Genomic DNA, 23579 nt, shown 5'->3' on the forward strand with positions numbered 1-23579 from the left:
TGGGACTGAGAATTTTTATTTTTATTTTCCTTTTTGTGTGATGACGTAAAACACAAAGTCATTTTCTTTCTACAAAGGCAAACTATAGATAACCAGACTAAAAATGTTCCTTCTTGAAATTCATAATTCTGTCTGGAACTCTGCCTCTGCCTTTCAGTATCATTTTGTCAGGATAGACATAAACTGTGCCAAAAGCTTGGCTGTCCGGAGCTGTTTCAATAACTCCTTCTAGATTGACGTGGTGCACACCAAAAGGGTCCTCAGAGTAGCCACCATCATGAGTGTGACCAGCAAGGAAACACACCACACATTTGTGAGACCATATGACTGCAAGGGCATCTGTGTAGTTCCAGGCCAGGCACACGCTGTCTGAAGCCTCCGGGTAAATGGGAAGATGGCCTGTCAGTTAAAGAAAAGAAGTTAGGAGTCACTTACAACATCTCATTTTCATTAAGATAAAAAGCTAAGTTAGTACTCAGGGGGAAAAAAAAACACATCTAACATATCATCCAAATGGGCTGAGATCAAGAAAATTCATAAGACAAAGTAGGCCACGGGCTTGGTAATGCACTCTTGTCAATCCCAGCACCTCAAGGAAAATCACGAGTTAGAAGTCAGCCTGAGCTACCTAGTAGGCAATCTACAGCCACATCTCTGGTGCACAAAATGGATGGTTAATGGTTCACATATGAGGTAGATGAAACTTAAAGAGGCAATGTAGCAATCGCTGAGTCCTAGAGTCTCAAGAACACCTGTGCAGAGTATCTGCAAAGGGACCCAGGACTCAAACATGCTGTGCTGGAATCCACTCTCATCAATTTCCTAAAGTAGGAATGTTACACACACAGGAAGTAGCCATGGACTATGTGTCATTATAAAAGCAATGCCACAGAACTGAAATAAGGTCAGGAGACATTGGTCAATCCCAGGAGATGAGGAGTAGCCATATGCAATTTACAGATTGGAAAACTTATTAAAGCAGAAAAGGTTGACACTGGGCCCCACAGGAAATATGCTGAGGAAAAGTCAGGAGATTTTAAATCCCTAATGCCATTTATGAACCCAATACCACGTACAAGGCCAGTTTCACTCTGAAGTCCACGGACCACAGCTCAGCAAGCTATGCTTCTTCTAATAGCTTTCTTCTTTCCTGTTATTGCTTATTTGTATTCTTAAGCTTCTGCTTAGTATGCACTCATTTATATTACAAGTTAAAGATGGGTGGTAGTAGCTAACAGACCCGTAAAACAGAAGGAAGCGTATGTTCCTGAGCACCTGTGCATGTTCTTACCTCTACTCAACACCAGCTATAGCAGGCTTAAGACAGCACTACATAAGTCATCACTGATGCCTGTGTCAAAGAGTACAATTGGTTACCCCTTTCTTCTAGAGGTTACTGGCTCCAGGAAGCCACCAGTTCTGTAGTGAAGTCTTCCTAGTTGGCCTCCAAGCTCAGTGGCCACTGGCTTCCAATATCCTTTGCTGCTCTCTCCTCTGCTACCCAGCACCATCAGGAGTGCCTGAATGGTGACCTTAGTGATTTACAAAGCTTTAAAGATAATTTATATTCTTTAAATTCCCACATCTATATCCAGCCTAAACCTCTATTCTGAACTTAAAACTCATGCCTGAAGTAACTCCTCAGTATCACAGGAAATGTATTATGAAGACAAGTTACCTAATATACACCTGAGCTTAAGTACTTCCAAACCTGAGCCCCAGCCCGCTGTACCTGCCATTGTCATCTGCAGTCTTTCCCACCCAACAGTCATTCCATCCTTCCAAGTCCATGGGCCAAACTCAACTTACTCAAAATGACCTCTGAGTAGGAATGATGACATTAAAAAGCAAAAGGAATTTTCTATTTAACGTTTAAACTTACTAAAGAAAGCTGAGAAGTTATTTAAACGTTTGCTTTATCTAGATTCTAAACTTACAGCAAATAAGATAACTCAGGTTTACCAAGGCAGGCAAGTACACTGCAATCACTGAGAAGCAAAGGGGAGAATATAGGATAGAGGAGCCAGAGACTTGACATAAAACGTGGGTATCAGTCTCACTTAGATCAGCAGCTGTGTGACTAGCTACATGGTTAAATTCTTGGAGATTCAGTTTCTTTACTTAAAAGTAGGATTAGACATCATGCTTCCTATGTTCTTCAGCTCCATCACTCCATCCAGTAGTAGAAAACCAAAAGGAGACACAAGTATCCATTTCAGAGGCCACTTACTAGAGAGGGCAGACTGACAACTGACAGTCAAATGGCAGCAGAAACACTCCTGCTCAAGTCAGATTTTCTTTCATCACAGCTAGACTGCTAGGTAAAAACTGCCTTTATAGACAGAAATGTAATTTTATATTATCAGTTTGCTGAATAGCCTAACATTTTAAAAAGGCTTTTCATATTTATGATTTGCTGAGAAAACTGCAGCTCTTGGATTTAGTGTTTGTCCAGGACCACACAGTTCATACAGATGGAGCCAGATTGGCATTCTCTCCTCTGACTTTTCTTTTAATATTTTATTCATTTATTTGAGAGAGGCATAAGGAACAAGAATGGGTGTATCAGGGTTTCCAGCTATTGCAAACTAACTCCAGACGCATGTGCCACCTTGTGCATCTGATTTACATGGGTCCTGGGAAATAAAAACTGGATCTTTCGGCTTTGCAGGCAAGTGCCTTAACCACTAAACCATCTCTCTAGCCCCATCCTCTCACTTTTGATGTAGTCTTCTCTGTCTGAGTTTTAAAAAAGGGCTGTGATGTCAGTCCCCAAATTCTACCATCTATACTGCAAATCCAAATTTAGTTCTTTACATAAAGACTCATACATATGAGTCTGCACACATGTTTTACGCACTCCCAGGTCTCTATAATCGCTCATGACAGCTTGTCAAACTGCCTCAAAGATGACACAAACTGATTTCTATGGGATGTTGTGGCTGATGAAGAACACAGCACTTACTGCCCCAAGTCTAGCGCATGTGTTTCTTATTATGACAGCTTTGCTTCATGAGGGTAGCAGTGCCTTTCACTGCTGGCCAGGCTTCTGGGGCTGAGACTTGGGGTACTTCTTGGATAAAAAATTACTATGTAAATACACTTCATTTGGAAAACTCAGCTTTGAACCCTCCAAGGGAAATTCAGAGGCACTAACATGTTAAGCTGTTTTTTGTCATTTTACCATTCTTTCCTGGCTCATTCTTAAATGTTAAACTTAAGATGTAGGGTATGTTTCAACAACAACAACAAAAATCTTAAACTAAGTAACCACTTTATAGAAAGAAGATATCAAAATATAAGTATCATTAATATTTTCTTTAAAAGATAACTTCCTGATTTCTAAACTGTCAGTGTGACTAGACAAAACAAGACAAATACTTACTCACAATCACCACCTTCTCTTGATTTGTGTCAGAGAACGTAAGAACTTCATTCAACCAGTTCAGCTGTTCTTGGCTGAATCCTCCATTAAATTGGACAAACTGGGGCTCACAAAGTCCTGAATGAATTCAGTAAGTTAGACCTGCCAAATATCATTTGGGCATTCAAGTTCACTAATGAAAGGACACTTGATTTCTTTTGGGTATTTGATTAGCAATTGACTCAACATAGGAAATCATAAAATGTAGGGTCTATAAATGTCACACTCTACCTAAACTCATCCTGGGCATTCCTTTGCTTGTTGTCCATTATATTGAAAAGAAAATATAACCCCCGTATTGTATCCACTGAGCTCTACTACATATTCTTGGACTTCTGCTAGCCCATCCCCCATTTCCCCTCCCACCTGTCATCTAAATAATGGCTTACTAACTCATTCCCTTAGAGAGGCTTTCTCTACTTACCTAATCTAAAATGCTACCCCTAGACCTTTTCTACAACACAATCTCTTTTCTTGGTAGCTATTATCACTATGGAAATAATCTTGCTCTTATTTATTGCTGTAGTTTGGATCTGAAATGTTCCTCAATGGCCATGTGTTTTAGACACAGTCAGCAGTTCATGGTACCACTGAGAGTGGGTAGGATCTTAAGAGAGGGCCTAGGAGGAGGAAGTCAAGTCACTGGGAATAAGCCCTCAAAGGGGATATGGGAGCTCAGGCCATCTTTGCATACCACCTTTTTCTTCTTTGCTACTACCATATCCTGACATGATGTTCTATTTCTTTGCACACCCAAAGACAAGACTAAGCAGTTATGGACAAAACCCTCCACACCATGAGCTAAATTTAACTCTAAATTGATTATCTCAGATATGTTGTCAGTGATGGAAAGCTAATATATTGTTGTCTGCCCACCTGCTGTTTATCCTTCATTCCTCCCACTAAAAAATTGTTATAAAGTACCCATCACAGAACAGATGTCAAGTGTCTGTTAAATAAATGAAGCTTGAACCAGTACTTAGGATCAATCCATGTGACATCAGGCTTGGAGAAATCCTGACCCTGAACAACATCAACAATGTACTTTTACCTTAATCATCCATCTTCCTGCTGAATTTAAAGACAAAGCATTAGATTCTCAGCTCAAAGGGATAATTCACCTTGAGGACTATTCAACTCCACATTTGGATTATGCTCCCTTAGCATCTTCATGCACTGTTGGTACTTTGGAGAAGACTGATCTATGCCCAAGACACTCAAGTCATAAGCATCAAGCAAAATGAATCGAAATGTAGGGAATGGCACAAAATGGTAAGCATAATAACTCTCAGAAGGCATGGTCTCAGGGTGATGGACAATCCGATCTTCTAGAAACTTTGTGTTAAGTTTAGAGTTTGTTAAGAAGTCTCTGCTGAAGTTATAGAATTCATGGTTCCCCCATGTATGATGAACTGGGACTTTCAGCATGTGGAATGTGTTCATGACACGTTCTAAAGACGCTTCTGAAGCTCTGTGCTGCGCATTATAGCCATCGATAATATCGCCAAGCTGGAGGACACAACAGGGCATGCTGCCTTCCTTATTCCAGTCCTCAATGGCTCCCTGCAAGTGAAGAAGACTGTGTCTGTAGTACCTCCGCCTATTTCCCCGGAAATTGTATCCATCTTCTAAGTCAGCATATTGAATGTCTGCTATGACACCAAAGGAAAAGAGGTGCTCTGAGCCATCAGTCTGGGTGTCAGGATTCAGCTTCTCAGCCATAACCTCCAAAGAGGTCTCTAAATAAGCTAAATAGAGTGAAAAAGACAGGTAAGTTAAAAATATCATATTCTCATTGGATTGAAGAAAATAAGTATAGTAATAAATTCACTAAACAGGAAAAAGGGTTATGGGCTTTAGAAATCAATATTTTAGCTCTAAAATATAAGACCTCTGAAATGCTTCCATTTTCTCCCCTGTAAAATTGATAATTTTGATCACTCAGAGGAGCAACTACCCACAAAAGGGTGCTATCATGTTAACAAATCATATTCTGGGCTGGAGAGGTGAGAAACTAGTTTCAAATTGAATGATCAAATAACTCCACCAAGCCTCAGGATTTGAGGTGATTACACTTCCTTATGCCCTCACCCATCCCAGAACCAAAACTTGATCTCTGAATCCCACCATGAGCTACTCTAGAAGCTGGGTATTGTCTCCTCATTGATGAGTAGCTCATTAAAATAAGTTTCTCATCTTTTGTATCTGAAGTAACAAGAGAGTAAAGATGAAAGCAGGAATAATCTTAAACAAAAATACCCAGCACAAAAACCATGACACCAATGAGAGTATTTCCCTGGCATGAGTAGCAAACAGCTGGATCTAATCAGAACCAGATTTGCATTTCTTCTCTTAGTATTAACCCCCCCCACCACCATCCCAGATTCAAAACATACAATCTTTTCATCTTAAATGTGATCTCTGCCCTGACTCACTGGCCAACAGCAAGAAATTTAAATGATGTTAATAGATTATTTATAATTCTAAAAGAACCAAGAACAGGCCGGGCATGGTAGCACCTGCCTTTAATCCCAGCACTTGAGAGGCAGAGGTAAGAGGATCGCCATGAGTTCAAGACCACCCTGAGACTATATAGTGAATTCCAGGTCAGCCTGAGCTAGAGATCCTACATCAAAATTAAAACAAACAAACAAACAAAAAATTAAAAGAACCACGAGCACTAATGATTATGACAAAAAGTGAAGACCAAGGTCCTAAATTATCACCAATTCTTATTACAATGATAGCCACTAATAAACTACCATGGTACTTTCTGAATTTATGAAAACCTAAATTGTTTCTAAAATTTATTTCACTTTCTAAAATTACCTTGACTTCTGATCTCTAGTCATTGGCTCAACATAACTAGAGAGCTCCTACTTAATCCTCCATAGACATGTGAAATCCCAGTTTTAAGTGTACTTCTAATACTGACAGAGAATACACCACCATATTCAGCATATCCATCTTCTAAACAAGCACAGTGGTCAGACCTTAACTAGACTTATTTATGACAACTCAGTGGCTCCCCGAAAACTGAAACTGTTGTCATTGACTGCACGATCCGATCCCCACGTAATCTGCCCAATGAGGAACTTCAGTTTTCTTCTTGAATTTCACTGGTGAGATAGTATGCATGAATGGCCCCCAATATATTCAGGATTTTATTAAAGTCTGTAATTTTAGATCTGCAGCCACTTGGCTGGAGGTGTTGCTGGGCGGAGCTTAGGTTCTAGCCCTAAAGGTGTGGTGGTAGATTTGAAATTCCAGCCTAAAGAAATGCAAAGTGCCTGGATTCCTAAAGTGTGTTTGTAGTGTGGCTATATATACACTCACCACATCTCTCTCTCCCTCTCCCCTTTCTCTCTCTCACCCCAATCAGCAACAACAGAAAAAAGATGGAAATCTTGAAAAATATGTTGAGTATTTTTTAAAAAATCTTTGCCTTTCTTCCTGTAGTATCCACTTGAACACTCCATTGGGTATCAAGTCACTAAACATGTGTGATGAGGTAGTATTTTCCTTACTGTCTTATACATCAAAGAAAACCTGATTTAAAAGGTAAACTCAGATACAATTATAAGAAACATAAGCCTCATTTCAGTCAACTGAAAATCTCTAATTCCCTTGGTTCCAAGTACAGACTAATAGGAGATTTAGCCAGGAGGAATTCATCAAATATGTCACATGAGCATGATCACCAAAGCTGTTTCTGGGAATGCCCTTACTGCTGTGCCAGACGACCTTGATTGACTGTTTTTATATTTAAACTCAGAACCTTTAAGTGATAATGTTTTGTGAATCCCTTAGATTTATTTAATCTTGATTAATATTATCTTCTCTCCAGTTAACAATTGTCATTTTCACTAACCCAGCATTCATTTCCTGTTCTGTGTGGAACAGCATTCCAATTTTCCTTTGGGCAAATTCATCTTCTTACTTGGAGTTCTTGCTATTAAATAAATCATTTTGGAAAACAAACCTAAATTCAAAGTGCCAAAAGTGAGCATGAGGGATCTTCCATTTCAGTAGTAAACTAAGGAACGATCTAGTGAGCTTTTCAGGCAAAAACTTCAGGTGAAAGGTAAAAGGCTAAGAAGGGGAAGTGAACATGAAGAAATTGAGGCTGTCCTAAACCAATGGAAAGTACATGCCCTTTTACTGGGTTATGGGAGTGATTTGGGGTCTGATAATTTTTCATTAGTCATGATGTAATCAGGTCCTAAAAATTAGGACTCATTTAGGGAAATACCATAAGAGAAGCCTGGCTTCCCTTATCTGTACAGACTTGTAATATACACAGAGCAAGAACCTGGCTTCTTTAATCCTTCCTCCAATTAGCTAAAGACCCATACCTTTTCACATGGTATTCTCAATTCTAAAGAGAGGCATCTGTAATATTACTCCTTCTCCTTAGCTAAGAAATAGCTAACTTGCAGAAAAGCCTCAAGAAAGAGAATACAGGTACCAACCCTGGGAAGGTCTTGGGTCAACTTTTGACTTACTTTAAAAGAAATTTCCTAGCAGAGGTATTCTACCTATTTTCTCAGTATAATCCCTGGTACTCCATTAAAAGCCCTCAACATGTTTACACCCCATCACTTCCTTAAAAATAGATTTGGGACAGAAAAATTTCTCTTTTCCTCAAGGCAGGCCTTCTATAAACACATTTCCTTCCATAAATTTTTGTCCCTGTTTTTCTAGTAAAGCAGCAAAAAATAGAAACAGAACCCAAGAGTCCAGTGACAATGATGATGTCATTTACAAAAATCTCTTCCTTATATCATAGATTATTTTTCCCTTGGGTAAGATATGGATCAATGCTCAGATCATGTTTGGACTTATCACTGAATCACCCTGAACCTGGTGGCCTTTTTCTCTTGAGATTAAGAAGATAGTGGGTAAGGGGCAGGCATATTCCATACACTATGGACAAGACAGGCACTTTACTTTCACTGGATAACAAGTATTGAGAGCTGAAGAATCAACTTTTCTCTTGTTTTCACAAGGGTCCTTGATCTGCTAAGGAAAAAGGTAAGAGGCAAGAAAGGAAGACAAGTCTACATTCAGAGACAGCTGGTCAGGGTCATGAATAAGGCTGGGCAAAAAAGCAACAAGTCGGCATTCTTCAGTGGAGAAAAGGGGAATAGCATTCTAATATCAAGAGCATTTTCTCTCTCCTGTACCAAATAAATATACCAAGAAGCACCTCATGATAAAAATGCCTTACTGTTTTTGATATGAATCTTAGGACCAGGAATAACAATCATCTGCATGCCTTATGTGGTTTGATATTCCCTTCCATTGCCATGGAAAGATCAACCACTTCAAGTTCATACTCCCATGTCCCCTTTGGATCAGATAGGCACAGTCTATGTCTCTGTTCCATTGATCTTCATCATCAACCCTTAAGATTAAGGGATCAAGGTTTAGAGGGAGAAAATGAGGCAGGATAGAAATAGAAAGAAAATTATGAGGACATGAGCAGGAAAAGGATGCCCTTATTCCAGAGTTGATTGAAGTCTCTCACCAGTCAAGGATTCTAAAACAACTGATATTCACTGTGAAGACTGCTCACATACAGACAATTATTTCTTTTAAGAGACTTCAAAAAAAATGTTAAAAGCACAATAAACCATTTGTGGTATTACCATTTTTCTGGGAATCTCACCAATTATAAACAAGACTAGATTCTTCATTTACAATGACAGTGAGCTATAACTTTGTTGTGCAACCCTTGTTTTATGGTTTTGCCCTGTCTTATCTAGGGCATCAAGATCCAACATATAACCTTATTTACCAAAAACAAAAACAAAAACAAACCTTGTCAGGCTTTTGAGACATAACTTCAGAAGCCACCAAAATCACATTATAAAGACATAAGTGTGACTCTTTCTTGAGAAGCTCACACTCCTGGTCTTGGATTCTTCTCTATTAACCACTGTGTTTTAAATCTATGTTAACAACTCTCAATAGCTGGGCCTGGTGGCACACACCTTTAATCTCAGCACTCAGGAGGCAGAGGGAATGAGGACTGCCATGAGTTCAAAGCCATCCTGAAACTACATAATGAACTCCAGGTCAGCCTGAGCTAGATGAAGACCCTACCTCAAAAACAAAATGAAACAAAACAGCAAAAAAAAAAAAAAAAAAAAAAAAAAAAAAAAAAAAAAACCTCAATAAACTCCAACTCTGCTTCAAAAAGAAAAAAAGAATTCCAGCTTTGAGTACATATTAAAGCTCAGTTCAGGAATAAAGAAACACTAACACTAAACTACAACATCACTTACTGGGTTGGGAAGCAGCACTCCTGGCTAGTGGAGCCAAACCTAGAGATAAAAACCATGCTCCAATGCAACAATCAGTGGAGCAATAGTTAGAAGTCCCCCTGGGGGGTGGGGGGGGGTGTCACATAAGGGTCAAATCTATCATTAAAAGACTGCGAAAGAGTGATCTTTGTTTCTCCAGTTTTGCACATCTAATGCAAACCTGGGGGTGTGGCTGGGGGGGTGAAGACTACAGATACTGAGACATAAATGCACATGACAGGCTGGGGATGGAGTTTAGTCGTACAACATTTGCCTGGAATGTGCAAGTCCTGAATTCCATTCTCAGCACCATTACAAAAAAAGAAAAAGATGGTAAGCATTTTAACATTTCCCAAGGAATACAAAATGCCCTACCAATGCTCATAACTTCAGGAAGTGGTTTTTTTTGTTGTTTTTTTTTGTAACTGTTAGGCCAGATCACTGAGTCCCCAAAGACCACCAAGAGAGCCGGACACGTATGCAACACCAAAGTGCTTTATTTCGGGCTTAAGCTCAGGCTCCAGACTTTACTAATGCAGTGGGTCCATCTGAGAGCCCCGAATGGCGTCTGAGAGAAGCTTTCATTGAGTTTAAACAAAGAAAAGGGGAATTTCCAATGTGGCAGTTACATGGATTGGTTGACATTTAGCAAGAACATACATGTTGTAAGTTGATTGGTTGTATTACAGTTAAGAAACATTAAGCAAATTTATTCATGACCACAGGAATGTACTACATCTACTTGGTCTTTTCTGATTGGCCAGTACTGGGAGGGCAGTTTGTGGTCCTTCTAGTAACTGTTATGTCGTAACAGAAACCTGGGCCTACTAATGACTCTGAAGCCTGTTATGGTGTTACTCTGGTTTGGTCCTTCATCTCCCCCCTCTTCTAGTAATGAAAGGAGCCCAATCATGGGCCCTTGTTAGGGAACGGGCCCTAGGGGATGATATTGTGACTTAAGAACCATAAGCTGGATTGTACCCACCCTTTCTTTTATGAAAGCTATTAATTTATTTAATATGCAGGGACCAAATGTAAGCAGCAAGAGTACTATGAATAATGGGCCAAGCAGTGTAGAGATCAAAGTGTTGAGCCAAGGGAACAGTTAAATATGGACTCAAACTGACCTCTGGGCTTCTAGTTCTCTTTTTCGTTTTGTTAGTCCATCTCTCACTTTTGCCATAGATTCTTTACTCTGGAATGATCCACATAAAAACAGCAGTCTTCTCCAAGAGCTGCACATAGTTCCCCTTGCTGGAGAAAAATGAAATCTAAGCCCTTACGGTTTTGCAAAACTACTTCAGCTAAAGAGAACAGAGATTCTTATAGATGAGATATGGAACTTTCTAACCTTTCTATATCAATATCAATGGCTGCTCTAAGGTTAGAATAATGCTGGTTCTGCATTTCCAGAGATGCTACTCCTGCTCCTGCTCCTGCCAGCCCCAGGTCAAGGAGCACATTCAAGGTTAGGGTGGTGACTGGCGCTCTTTTGGCCTGTGTCATGTCTCTGCTTAGCTTCTGAAACATTTCTTTATCCAAGTGGTAGATCAACCAAGGAACTAGCTGTACTAGGACACAGACACTTTGGGTGCTATTAAGGACATGAGTATGGGCATGGGAGTCAGTCCTGTAGAACAGGCCCACCAAGAATATGCAGAGGGAATGAGGTACAAGGGGACTGTGATGTTGATAATGACAGTCCGATTACACAAAGGAGAGCAAGAGGCTGTTGACATGTCACTGACACATAAGCCTTGCCCTGACACTTGCTGGAGAGTTAGTTTAACTTTCTGCTGCCAGTGACATTGGGATGAGTTGGAAGATTGATTATAGGTACTATATCACAACACAATCAACAGGAATCAGTCAGATCAGGCCAGGAGGCATTTAAAACCTGAAAAGATCATTCTAATACCTCTAGAAGAGGGTCTTTTGATGGACCAAAAGCCTTAGGGATCTTAACAGTGGGTTGGTCCCAATTACGCCGATTGGGATTCCTGGGGTGGGGGGCTATGTTTTGGCTTAGGGGGTGAACTGGGTTGTAAAGGGATAAGGACCTTGTTGGGTCCTAGACTCTCAGGTTGGCCTAATGACTTTTCAAGACGCTTAATGGTAAACAGGACTCCATTGTCATACCCCGACTGGTAGAGTCGCAATCCCCAAGTAAACCCCACATCCCAGTTTGTCTCTGTCTTTCCTGTCTCAGTGAAAGAAATATTGATGGGGTTACATTTAGGGTTGCCTGTACACTTAATGGCCTTGCCTTGCTGGATCTTGATGAGGCCTGAGGGCGATAGCTTATTTATCCAATGACAGGTCCCAGTCTGCTCACATCCCCAGGCTTTACAATAAAAATCTGTCAAACCTCCACATTTTGAGGCCCTTTTGTTATCTGTAGAGGCTGGGCACACATAAAAGCAGGTGTTCTGTAGTTCTTGCATGGAGGTCTGAGTTCCACACCCTGGGATCCCTATCCTACCTTCATGCCAAGGGTCTTGTCTGAAGAGGGAACATAAGTCCACAGTCAGATTGGGCCACCAGGTTCCGGGGGGATGGGCCTCTGAACGTTGTATTATCACCTGATTGGAACTAGGGGTGATAATCTGCCAGGTAATGTTGTGGGGGAGGTGAGGGTTAGTAGTACATACAGCTAGGAGCATGGTCAGGATCAGGAGCATTTGAGTTGGAGCTTGAGCGGGGTGCTGTGTTCCTGGTCGATTTTCCATTGTGGCTTGTAGTCCTCAGGTTGAGCCAGGGGATCTGCTAGGCAGACGTGGGTGTGGTGGATCCAGGTGGTGATGCCTCGACCTTAACAGCCGTGAGGGTGGTTAAGATGACAATGTCAGATCCCTTCCAACGAGGTTCAAGGGTCTCGTGGTGATGATGGCGCACAAAGACCCAATCCCCCGGTCAGTAGTTGTGGGGTTAACGGTGGCGGTCCAGTCTCATAGATGGCCTGCAAGTGTGGCCATACTTCTTTGTGCACTTGGGCTAGTGTTTCAAGGGAATCAAGCAAATGTTTATTATCAAACTCAGCAATTAATTCTGCTTTTAAGTTAGGCAAGATAGGGGGTGGTCTACCAAACATAATTTCATAAGGGGTTAGTCCCATCATATAGGGTATATTTTGCACCCTGTCAAGGGCAAAGGGGAGGAGAGCCACCCAGTCCCTGCCAGTCTCCATGGTTAATTTAGTAAGGGTCTCCTTCAAGGTCCTGTTCATTTTCTGTATTTGTCCTGAACTCTGGGGTCTATATGCACAGCATAATTTCCAATTTGGCCCCAGCATCTTAATTACCTCATGAGTTACCTGTGAAATGAAGGTTGGTCCATTATGTGAACTCAAGAGAGCTGGCATGCCATACCTGGGGAGAATATCCTCAAGTATCTTCCTGGTTACTACCTGTGCTGTCTCGTGTTTGGTGGGGAAGGCGTAAGTCCACCCTGAAAAAGTGTCTACAAAAACTAGAAGGTATCTATAACTGTACTTTCCTGGTTTTACCTGAGTAAAGTCCAATTCCCAATGGGCTGGAGCCTCTCAGCCAAGTTCCTTGTTTCTTAGGTTTATTGTCAGCATTATTGAGTTTACATCTCAAGCACTTGTTAGAGATGCCCTCAAGCAATGGCCTTAGATCTAATATTTTAAGATAAGCATTCCTAATGAGGTCCTCTGTCTTCCTTACTCCCAGATGGGAGTAAATATCTCCCCAGCAGGGGTAGGGGCACTCTGGTATGACCATGAAGGAGTGGGAGACCCGGCCCGAGCCAAGGTCCACTGTTCTTTGGGTAGTCCATCAGTATTGGTTCATACCAATGGCCCCTTGCACCCAGGACTTCTTGGTAGACAATTTGCCTTGAGGCTCTGTCAGCACTGAATGCTGTATCCCAGTATCTATTAGGAAACTTATTGGTATCCCCTCCACTTTTAGGGTTACTTGGGCTTGGGGGCTGAACCCTGTCCCTCCTAAACATTGAATTCCTCCATGTAGGACTCATATATGGTCCATGCTCCAGTCTCTTTGTGGAGGCTTCTTAGGACAGTTTTTAACCTAGTGTCCCACTTCTTTGGCTGACCGAAGAATCTTGGCCAAATTGTGAGTGTTCTTTTCATTGGCTGAGGCCAAGGCACGGGCTTGACACTCTTCTGGACTTTCCCTATTGTTATAGACTAGCTCTGCCAAGGCGACTAGCTCCCGCAAACTCTTGTCTGCTAACCTATCTAACTTTTGTATTTTTCTCCTGTTATCTGGTGCCACCTAATTGACAAAACTAAGTATGACTGCAGTTTTATTCTCAGGTCTTTCTGGGTCCATGGTTGTATATGTTCAATACGCTTCTATAAGCCTTTCTAAGGTGATTCATCTTTTCTTTGCTGCACATCACTAACTTTGGCCAGATTGGTGGGCTGCCTAGTGGCCACTCAGAGACCCCCATTAGAGTCTGGCAGTAGACCTGGAGTCTCTCCTTACCTTAGTCAGGTCTGGTCAAAGGGAAGCTCTCGTTTATTATAGCCTGGTTGTTGGTTGGGGTCCCATCTTCCCCTGGGACTAGCTTATGAGCTTCAGTTGGGAGTTTTTTCTCTTTCTTCTGTAGTAAAGAGGATCTGCTAAAGCTGTTGACAGTCATCCCAAGTTGGCAAGTGGGTGAAATTATAGGATCTAATAAATCTATTAAATCCCCAGGTTTCTCAGAGAATTCTGGGGTCTGCAACTTCCAGTTGTAAATATCACTAGTGACAAAAACACCAGTAGTGGTAAGGTTGATTGCCATATTGGTCAGTGGGCCCCAAAACTCTTAAAAGGAAAGGCCTGGGTAGAGTCAGCCTGCTGGCTCCGTTGGACCCTACTGTCAAGTATGTGGGGGACTGCCCAAAGGGGGATGGGTCGTCTGACCAGGTAACAGGGGTTGTGGTTGTCCCCCTTGATCTGGTTCCTGGGGAGGTTCTGGGAAGTCAGGTTGGAGATAGGGTAGAGGGAAAATAAGATCGTCTCCCCGGACCCCTGTAAAACAGGATAGAGAGGGGTGGGCGGGGGGAGGGGGGGAGGTTCTTCTTTTCTTCTAGGATCAAAACAGTAGAAGGACTGGCCTGAGAGGGAATAAGAGGTTTTAGCCAAGGAGGAGGATTTTCAACAAGGTCTTGCCAAACAACAGTGAAAGGTGGGTCTTGGTGGCCAGGTCTGCCAAAGATGATGTGTTGGACACCCAACATTAGGAGTTGGCCATTTGCTCCTGCAAAAGGCATTTAACTGTCCCTTTTTAATTTCTATGCTCAAATTATGAGCACAGTTCCTGACTTCTTTGAAATGGTCCTCTAGGAGAGAAAGGGGTGTCACCTGCATTCGTCCCATCTCTTTAGTCACTGTCACAAACACGACTCAACCGACAATCACAATGAATACACACAGAAAAAGAACAAATCCTCTTGGCCACTGGAGGCAAAACTGAAAGTGAGACCCTACAGCTCACCAATCTGGCTAGACTAGTTGGCCACACCATGGGAGCTGAGTGGCCTGCTTCCTCTCTGTAAATCCATTAAGAGGATTGAATCCCCTCCAGGTGGGCCTGGAGCACCCAGGACCCACAGCCCAGGCAGGGTGGTCACCAGTGGCGCCTCCACCATATCACAGAGCAAAATCAGAATTACAGGGCAAGCTTGCTTTTACACAGACTGAAAGTCAAAACACAGACACCAGCTAGTGGTTCAGCTCAATGTGTCGGGGGTCTTAGGGGTCTTAGGAATTCCAGATGTGCCCCAAAATGTTATGCCCAGATCACGGAGTCCCCAAAGACCACCAAGAGAGCTGGACACATACGTAACAGCAAAGAGCTTTATTTAGGGCTTAAGCTCGGACTCCTCACTTTACTAAGGCAGTGGGTCCGTCTGAGAGCCCCTAATGGTGTCTGGGAGCTTTCATTGGGACTAAATAAAGAAAAGGGTAATTTCCAACATGGCAGTTACAACAATGTGAGGTACTTGGTCCGGTAATTTCCAACGTGGCAGCTACATGGATTGGTTGACATTTAGCAAGAACATACATGTTGTAAGCTGACTGGTTATATTACAGTTAAGAAACATTAAGCACATTTATCTATTACTACCAGAATGTATTACATCTACTTGGTCTTTCCTAATTGGCCCTTACTGGAGGGGGGCAGTTTGTGGTTTTTCCAGTAGCTGTTATGTCTTAACAGAAAACGTAGGCCTTGCCAGGAAACAGAAACTTGGGCCTACTAACCACTCTGAAGCCTGTTATGGCCTTACTCTGGTTTGGTCCTTCAGTAACAGCAGTCCCAGATTGGAACCTCCCCGTGCCCTGCCAAAAAAATAAAAATAAAAAAATAAAATAAATCACAAAAAGTGAAGCGGAGCTTCTGGGGCCCCAGGAGACTTAAGATAAGGTTGGATGATACACAGTGTATCCTCGACAGGGCTTTCTTTATAATCAGACTGGTTGAAATGTCAAATGCTAGGTACACTCCAGGTACTCAGCCTCGTTAGTACTTTCTTTTAGAATCAAGGATTACTAACACGCTGTACCACGCATTCTACTTTAGGGTCAGCCACCTTGTCGTTCCACTTGGGTGGTTTCCAGACAGGGCTGAAAGAGTTGACGAGGGTGGCGGGACATGGAGCAGCCAGACGGCTTCAGGGCGGTGTTTTCTCCTCGGAGCCATAGAGTCCAAAGGCAGGAGGCCGACACCTCCGGAGCGAGCATCCAGGGGCGCTCAGGGCCGCCTCCCCACAGCCCCCCGACGGCCCAAACTCAGACTCGCTCCCCGAGGGCGCCGGAAACCACCTACCGCACTCCGGGTCTCCCCTGGGCTCCCGGACGACCGGCCGTGCCACGGTAGCCGAAGCTGGCGCAGCGGAAAGAGCGACCGCCGCCGACTTCCGGCGGAAGCGGAAGCGACACCGGAAGTGGGCCCCGGAAGCGGTGTTGCGGGGCGGGCCGGAGGAGGCGCGGTCCGTAAACTCATGGCGGGCCTGGTACGGGGACCTGTGGCGGCTTGGCGGCCAGGCCTGCTCTGGCGTGTCTTCCCTCGCGGCCTCGGGCTCTGCGGCTCGGCCTCGGGCCCTGAGGGCGTCTCGCTGCGGCGGGCCTCGGGGCCGGCGAGCGGCGGCCAGGGACGCCGGCCCTGGAGCTCGGCCGTGCCGCCGCCTCCGGGGCCATCCGGGCCCGGGCCCGAGCCCAAGGGCGGCGGGGCGCCCTCGCGCACCACGAAGCCTGGGGTGAGTGCACACCCCGAGTCGGTGGCCTCGGCAAACGCTGTGGTCGTCGTAGCCTCAGAAGACACTCAGCCTGTGTAGGGAGAGTGTGCGTGAGAGAGACTGTTGCTTTAAGCACAGCGAGGGGCTGCAACCTTCCTGCGGGATGGAGGCGGAACCCCCGAGCTGGGGTTTGAACATATCAGGAGGACCCTGAGGAAAACGCACTGGTGCAGGTGCAGGTCTAAGGGAAGTTGGTTGGAGTTGTGTAGCTGTTTGTGGCCTTGCTCTGCAAGAATCAGAAACTGTTCGAGCGAGCTTGTCTATGGCAGGATGCCCCCAGATGGTTTCTGTTCCTTCAAGGGCTTCTGAGTTAAAGAAAGTTGCTTGTCTGGAACTGAATTCCTCTGATGTTCTCCAGGCCTCTTCGTTTCAGGGAAAGTCAGTAACCCTTCAGCCTGAAAGTGGCCTCAGCTGGGCCTGCACACCTGTCTTGTGGCTTCTTCCTGGTTTGCTTCTGAGACACTTTGAGGATCTACACCCTCTCCAAGTATATCTGGGCACATATTATAAGTTAACATTTGTTCCAAGAATCAGTTGTAGGTTTTAAGGGTCTCAGCTATTTTCCATGATCGAAAAGTCAGAGAACTTACTGTAGTTGGTCCAAGTTTACATATATAATTTGAAGTTGAAACAAAGCCGTAGGTGTGTAAATTGACAGTGTGTATGCCCCCTCTCCCCCAGTCTAGTTCTGACCTTGTCGTATAAGTGATGAGGGTTTTGTGGAGCTGGGAGATTTTAACGATTTAGGCCTAGATGACACAAACATCTTGTTTTAGATCTTGAAAGAATACAAAGAAGTATCTCCATTTACTTTGCAGGAAGTGCCACTATTTTAGATGTCTTTACTGTAGCCGTTACTTCGAGAAGCCAGAGCAAGTCCCTCCCCGCTTGTATTCATTTTACTTCATCTCAGTATTAACACTACCCAGTAATTGTTTTGTTTATGAGGCAAGGACTCATGTAACCAAGGCTGTCCTCAAACACCATGTGTAGGGAAGGATGACCTTGAAACTCTGAACCTCCTGCCCTCTCCCTAGTTGCTGAGATTGCAGGCTTAGTTCACCTCACCCAGTTTTATGCTAGCTATTAAACCCAGGGGATCACACATGCTAGATAAGCACTGTACCAACAGAGTTACATCTCCAGACCCTAATTGGGTTTTTTCCCCTATGTGTGTGCATGTACATATCTTTGTATGTATGTGGGTACACGTGTGCATACTGTGGCGGCCAAAGTTCAATGTTGAGTCTCTTCCTCAGTCTATCTCCACTTTATTCTTTTTTTAATTCAGTTTTATTTATTTATTTATTTGAGAGTGACAGAGAGAGAGAGAGGCAGATAAAGAAAGGGAATGGGTGCGCCAGGGCTTCCAGCCACTGCAAACGAACTCCAGACGCGTGTGCCCCCTTGTGCATTTGGCTGACGTTTGTCCTGGGGAAATGAGCCTTGATTGGGTGTCCTTAGGCTTCACAGGCAAGCACTTAACCACTTAAGTCAGCCCTCCACTTTACTCTTTTGACTTATTTATTTATTTATTTATTTAAGAGAGTGAGAGACAGAATGGGTGCATCAGGGGCTCCAGCCACTGGAAACAAGTTCCAGACGCATGCACTACCTTGTGCATCTGGCTTATCTGAGTACTGGGGTATCGAGCCTGAGTCCTTAAGCTTTGCAGGCAAGTGCCTTAACCGCTAAGCTATCACCCAGCCATATTTGTTTTTAATTTTTATTTATTGATTCTCCGAGAGAGAAAAAAAGGCAGAGAGCAAAAGAAAATGGGTGTGTCAAGGCCTGTGCAAGTGAACTCTAGACACATGCACTACCTTTGTGCATCTCGCTTATGCCAGAACTAGGGAATTGAACCTGGGTCCTTGGCCTTTGCAGGAAAGTGCCTTAACTGCTAAGCCATCTCTCCAGCCTTTTACTTTATTTATTTACTTTTTTTTGAGACAGGGTCTCCTCCACTGAACCCAGAGCTCACCAAATTGGCTAGATTAGGTAGGACACAGCCCTGGGATTCTCCTGTCTCCACTTCCCTAGTGCTGGATTTATAGGTAAACACAGCTTTTTCCATGGAGTTCTGAGGTCCTTGCACTCAAGTCTTCATGCTTACATGTGTCTGGCCCTTAACCAACAGAGCCATGTCCCTGCCCTGTACTTGGTTTTTATATCAGTAGTTGTGGCCAGGTCACACATAGGAAGTCATCCTACTTCGGCTGGCCTTGAACTCTCAGTGAACCTCTGCCCAGTGGTGAGTTTCTTTGGGTTGAGTTTTCTTTCCTTTTTTTCTTTTTTTACATGAACAGAAACTAATTTGGTAAATTTCCCCTGGAGTGCATTTGTAACAGATGCAACCTCATCTACAGAAACGGGGTGTTTTTCAAAATAACCTGGAACATTCTATAAATAACAAAATCATGGCCTGTATGTATAAATTTACTTGAAAATACAGCATAGCTAAGTGTTTGCATCTCACTGATATTTTTATTTTTGAAATCTCTGCCTAGTAGCCTGTTACCTGGAAGTCGTTAGCAGTCACATTTGCCATTGGAGGAGCTTTATTGGCTGGAATGAAGTACTTCAAGAAAGAAAAGACAGAGAGTAAGTAGATATCATTTGGTCAGGTCTGAAGAAAATCCTTCCTGGCTGTGGGATTACATCATTTTTTTAAACATTTTATTGACAACCACTATACATATGGACAATATACCATGATCATAATCCCCTCCTTCCACTTTCCCTTCTTCCCCCTCTATCTTCTCCACTAAATCCCTTCTTTTCAACTAGTCCCTCTTCTATTTTGACACCATTTTTCTCTCCCATTAGCTAGCATCATTTTTGCTTTTACACTTTTTACTTGGAAATAATTTTTTAAAGTTTTTATTTATTTGAGAGAGAGAGAGAGAATGGGCATGCCAGGGCCTCTAGCCCCTACACACAAACTCCAGACACATATGCTACTATGTATGTCTGGCATACGTGAGTACTGGGGAATCAAACATGGATCCTTAGGCTTTGCAGGCAAATGCCTTAATTGCTAAGCCATCTCTCCAGCCCAGAAATAATTTTAGATTTTTTGTTTTTGATGTTTTTCAAGGTAGGGTCTCATTCTAGCCCAGGCTGCCTGGAACTCTCTCTGCAACCCCAGGCTGGCCTCAAACTCAAAGTGCTTCTCCTAATAAGGCTTCTGAGTGCTGGGATTAAAGGCATGTTATACCATGCCCAGCTAATTAAAAATTTATAGAGGAGTTGCAAAAATGACATAGAATTTTCCCAATTTACCTTTTACCCATTTGGCATAATTCAGTAAAAAATACAGTTAATGTGGGTTTCACTTTTCTATAAAATGTTCTTAACTTTTTGAGGATGAAATCTAAAATAACATTGTTGAACAGTTTTAAAAACTTATTCAGGGGCCTGGAGAGATGGCTCAGCAGTTAAGGCAAAAAAAAAAAAAAAAAAAAAAAAAAAAAAAAAGGCCTGATGACCTGGGTTCAGTTCCCAGTACTCATGTAAAGCCAGGTGTACAAAGTGGCACATGTGTCTGGAGTTTGTTTGTTTGCAGTGGCAGGTGGCTCTAGCCCACCTATTCTTCCCTTTCTCCCTCCTCTCTTTTCTCTCTCTCTGTTATTCAGTATACGTTGGAATATAGGCAGTTTGAAGTCTAGATGGTACAAATATGATTGAGATGCAGTTAAAGCATTGAGGTTCAGTTGACAGGGAAACACAAAGAAGCAAGAGCTTCCCTAGGTGACATTCTACTAGGTCTGAAGAAAACACAGGATGCTGTGAGGACCAGAGGAATGTCCAACCTTGGGACTGAGAAGGCATAGAGAGCAGTGTAAGTAGATCTGCAGACCAGTGGGTGGTGTAATAGGTAAGGCCCAAGGCTGGCTGTGATTGGAGGATAGTCAGCCACCACTTTGAAATATCATCTTGAAACAATGACCACTGGGGAGACTCAAAACTCAACATGTTGAGAAGAAATGACAGTGGAGTGTTCAGCACTATGTAAGACATCTGTCATACTTTCCAAGGCTCAGTAAACATTGTGGAAAAGGTGGCAGAAATAATGTAAGAGCCAGAGGAAGGGGAGAAGTGCTTTGCAGTACTGTCTCCCAGACACAAAGTGACCTTGATATTCATCATCTCACAGTGGCTGATGACATCAAAACAGAAGAGAGACTAGTTGAAAAGAAGAAGGAATTTAGTGGAGGGAGGACTTAGAGTTATCTGTTTATATGGAGGTTGCCAATAAAAGGTATTAAGAAACTGAAAAAGAAATATCATCTTGAAATGTTTATAGAATTAAGAAAAAAAACACCTTTATAATTTAGTTCTATTAATTACCTTCGTGTTGCTGGGAGAAAATGTCAAAAGCTAGTTTAAAGGAGAAGTAGTTTATTTCATCTTACAGTTCAAGGTTATAGTCCATCATGGCAGAGAAGACATGGCGGCAAGAGCTTCTTACCTGGCAGGTTGTCACCTTGAGTCTACAGTGAGGAAGCAGAGAGTAGTGAATGGTGTTCAGTCAGCTCTCTTTTTTTTTTTATACACTCTAGAACTCCACCCATGGAATGGTGTTGCCCCCAGTTAAGGTGAGTCTCCCCACCTTAATTAACCTAATCAAGATAACCTCTCATAGGCATGCCTAGAGGCTAACCAAGTAGATAATTCTTCACAGGTGATTCTAGGTCATGTCAAGTTGACAATATAAGCCATCATAGTGGCTGTTACAGGAGGACTTTTTTGGTATAGAAGTTTCAGATAAATCTTTAGAATAATTGCTATTCAACTCTTAACATAAGTGTCTTAATGTCATTATTCAAAGAGAAATGTTTAAATCTGGTAGTAAGAATTCATACAAGGTATGACCCAATTGTTGAACAAAGAGTATTTTAGTGATACAGTTTTCATATTTTAATTAGTAAGTTCATTTAGGTGCAAAAGGAGACAGTTTCTCAAATTTAGAAAAGCTAGGAAAGCAATGACATAGTTTTAAAATATGTAAGCCTCTTTTGACATTAGTTTAGAATTTCACCTTTGATAATATTTTTTTGGTTTGAAAATAGGCTGAGACAATCTTTAAGGAGTTCTAAGATTATTTGACTTTATTTGCTGACATGATACACCATCATCTTCACACCCTTTATTTTTTATGTCCCACAAAAAAGATATTCTCAAATATAGTTGTAACTATCAAAATCAGAAATTTGACACTCATGTTCTTCATTCATTTCTTTTTTAGCTTAAAATTTTTTATTTATGGCTAGAGAGATGGCTTAGCAGCTAAGCACTTGCCTGTGAAGCCTAAGGAACCTGGTTCGAGGCTCAATTCTCCAGGACTCATGTAAGCCAGATGCAGAAGGTGGCGCATGCATCTGGAGTTCGTTTGCAGTGGCTAGAGGCCCTGGAACGCCCATTTTCTCTGTCTCTCCTCTCTCTCTCTGTTGCCCATAAATAAATAAATAAATAAATAAATAAATAAATAAATAAATGATTTTAACTTAAAAAATTATTTATTTATTTTGTGAGCGGAGAGACTTTAGGCAGGCCTGCCAGCGTCCTTTGCACTGCAAATGAACTTCAGATGCATGTACCACTTTGTGCATCTGGCTTTACATGACTAACTTGGGAATTGAACCTGTATCAGCAGGCTTTGCAAGCAAGTGCCTTTAACCACTGAGTGATCTCTCTATTCCTTATTTACTTTTTTAAAATACTTTTATTTATTTGAGAGTGAGTATGTGTGCACCAGGGCCTTTTGCCACTATAAACGAACTCTAAACACACAGATGCTACTTTGTGCATTTGGTTTTATTTTATTTTATATCTGGGAACTAAGGAATCAAAGCTGGGCCAACAGGTTTCATAAGCAAGTGCTGTTAACCATTGAGCTATCTCTCTGCCTCCTCTATTTCCTTTGAGTTGGAGAAACCCTAGATATTGAATCCATGTACTCATACCAGTTCCTGCACTTCTTTTCTAATATTAGAGTTTATTCTAGTTTCTTCCACAGTTTCTATGTGTAACTTTCTTACTCTTCTTACTTCATCATCAGTCCCCCCATGCATAACTTGGGACCTTTCCTGTGTGTGCCCTTCAATACACAACTTCATAGTCCTTCACCCCACTTGGGCTCAGGCATCATCTGTAGGACACTGTGGATCCTTTCCCATACTATAGGGCTTTGTACTGAATTGTTCTGAGGAGGAAAAAGTATTTTTGCCACTTTGGTATAGTGCTTACATATTACAGTATTTGTGTTTTCTTATTTCATGCTCATTTTTCTGAAAGTATTTTTGTTAATTTCTCTAATGTGTGGTTTTCTCTTAAGAGCTGGAGAAGGAAAGGCAGCGAAGCATCGGAAAACCTTTGCTTGGAGGACCATTTTCCCTCACAACTCACACTGGAGAGCCCAAAACTGACAAGGACTACCTGGGTCAATGGGTATTGATTTATTTTGGATTCACTCATTGCCCTGATATCTGTCCAGAAGAACTAGAAAAGATGATTCAAGTCGTGGATGAAATAGGTAAGAAAGCTATCACTAATGGTTGTTTATATTTATTTG

At 42.4% G+C, this 23579-nt stretch overlaps 2 protein-coding genes across 9 annotated transcripts in view; one reads left to right on the top strand and one right to left on the bottom strand.

The window, feature by feature from the left end:
• Adprm (ADP-ribose/CDP-alcohol diphosphatase, manganese dependent) lies at nucleotides 1–16632 on the bottom strand. Of its 8 annotated transcripts, none has more exons than XM_045130701.1 (6): nucleotides 16537–16632; nucleotides 15998–16049; nucleotides 12384–12726; nucleotides 4546–4987; nucleotides 3386–3502; nucleotides 1–399 (listed from the first exon to the last, which is right to left on the bottom strand). In XM_045130701.1, the coding sequence occupies exons 3-6, from the start codon at nucleotides 12459–12461 to the stop codon at nucleotides 98–100; spliced, it is 939 nt and encodes a 312-aa protein (XP_044986636.1). In that variant the 5' UTR covers nucleotides 12462–12726; nucleotides 15998–16049; nucleotides 16537–16632; the 3' UTR covers nucleotides 1–97. The 8 variants fall into 8 exon arrangements, with proteins under 8 accessions (XP_044986636.1, XP_044986630.1, XP_044986632.1 ...); XM_045130695.1 differs by having other exon boundaries at nucleotides 4546–5172; XM_045130697.1 differs by having other exon boundaries at nucleotides 4546–5172; nucleotides 15972–16049; nucleotides 16537–16614.
• Nucleotides 14614–23579, top strand: part of LOC101614608 (protein SCO1 homolog, mitochondrial) — a 22182-nt gene continuing 13216 nt past the window's right edge. Inside the window, exons 1-4 of the mRNA XM_004663075.2 lie at nucleotides 14614–14630; nucleotides 16291–16966; nucleotides 19516–19606; nucleotides 23343–23540. Of these exons, the coding sequence (XP_004663132.2) occupies nucleotides 14614–14630; nucleotides 16291–16966; nucleotides 19516–19606; nucleotides 23343–23540 (982 nt within the window). The remainder of the gene's footprint in view (nucleotides 14631–16290; nucleotides 16967–19515; nucleotides 19607–23342; nucleotides 23541–23579) is intronic.

The sequence above is a fragment of the Jaculus jaculus genome, chromosome 12 (genome assembly GCF_020740685.1).
Source record: "Jaculus jaculus isolate mJacJac1 chromosome 12, mJacJac1.mat.Y.cur, whole genome shotgun sequence".
Classification (NCBI taxonomy): Eukaryota; Metazoa; Chordata; class Mammalia; order Rodentia; family Dipodidae; genus Jaculus; species Jaculus jaculus.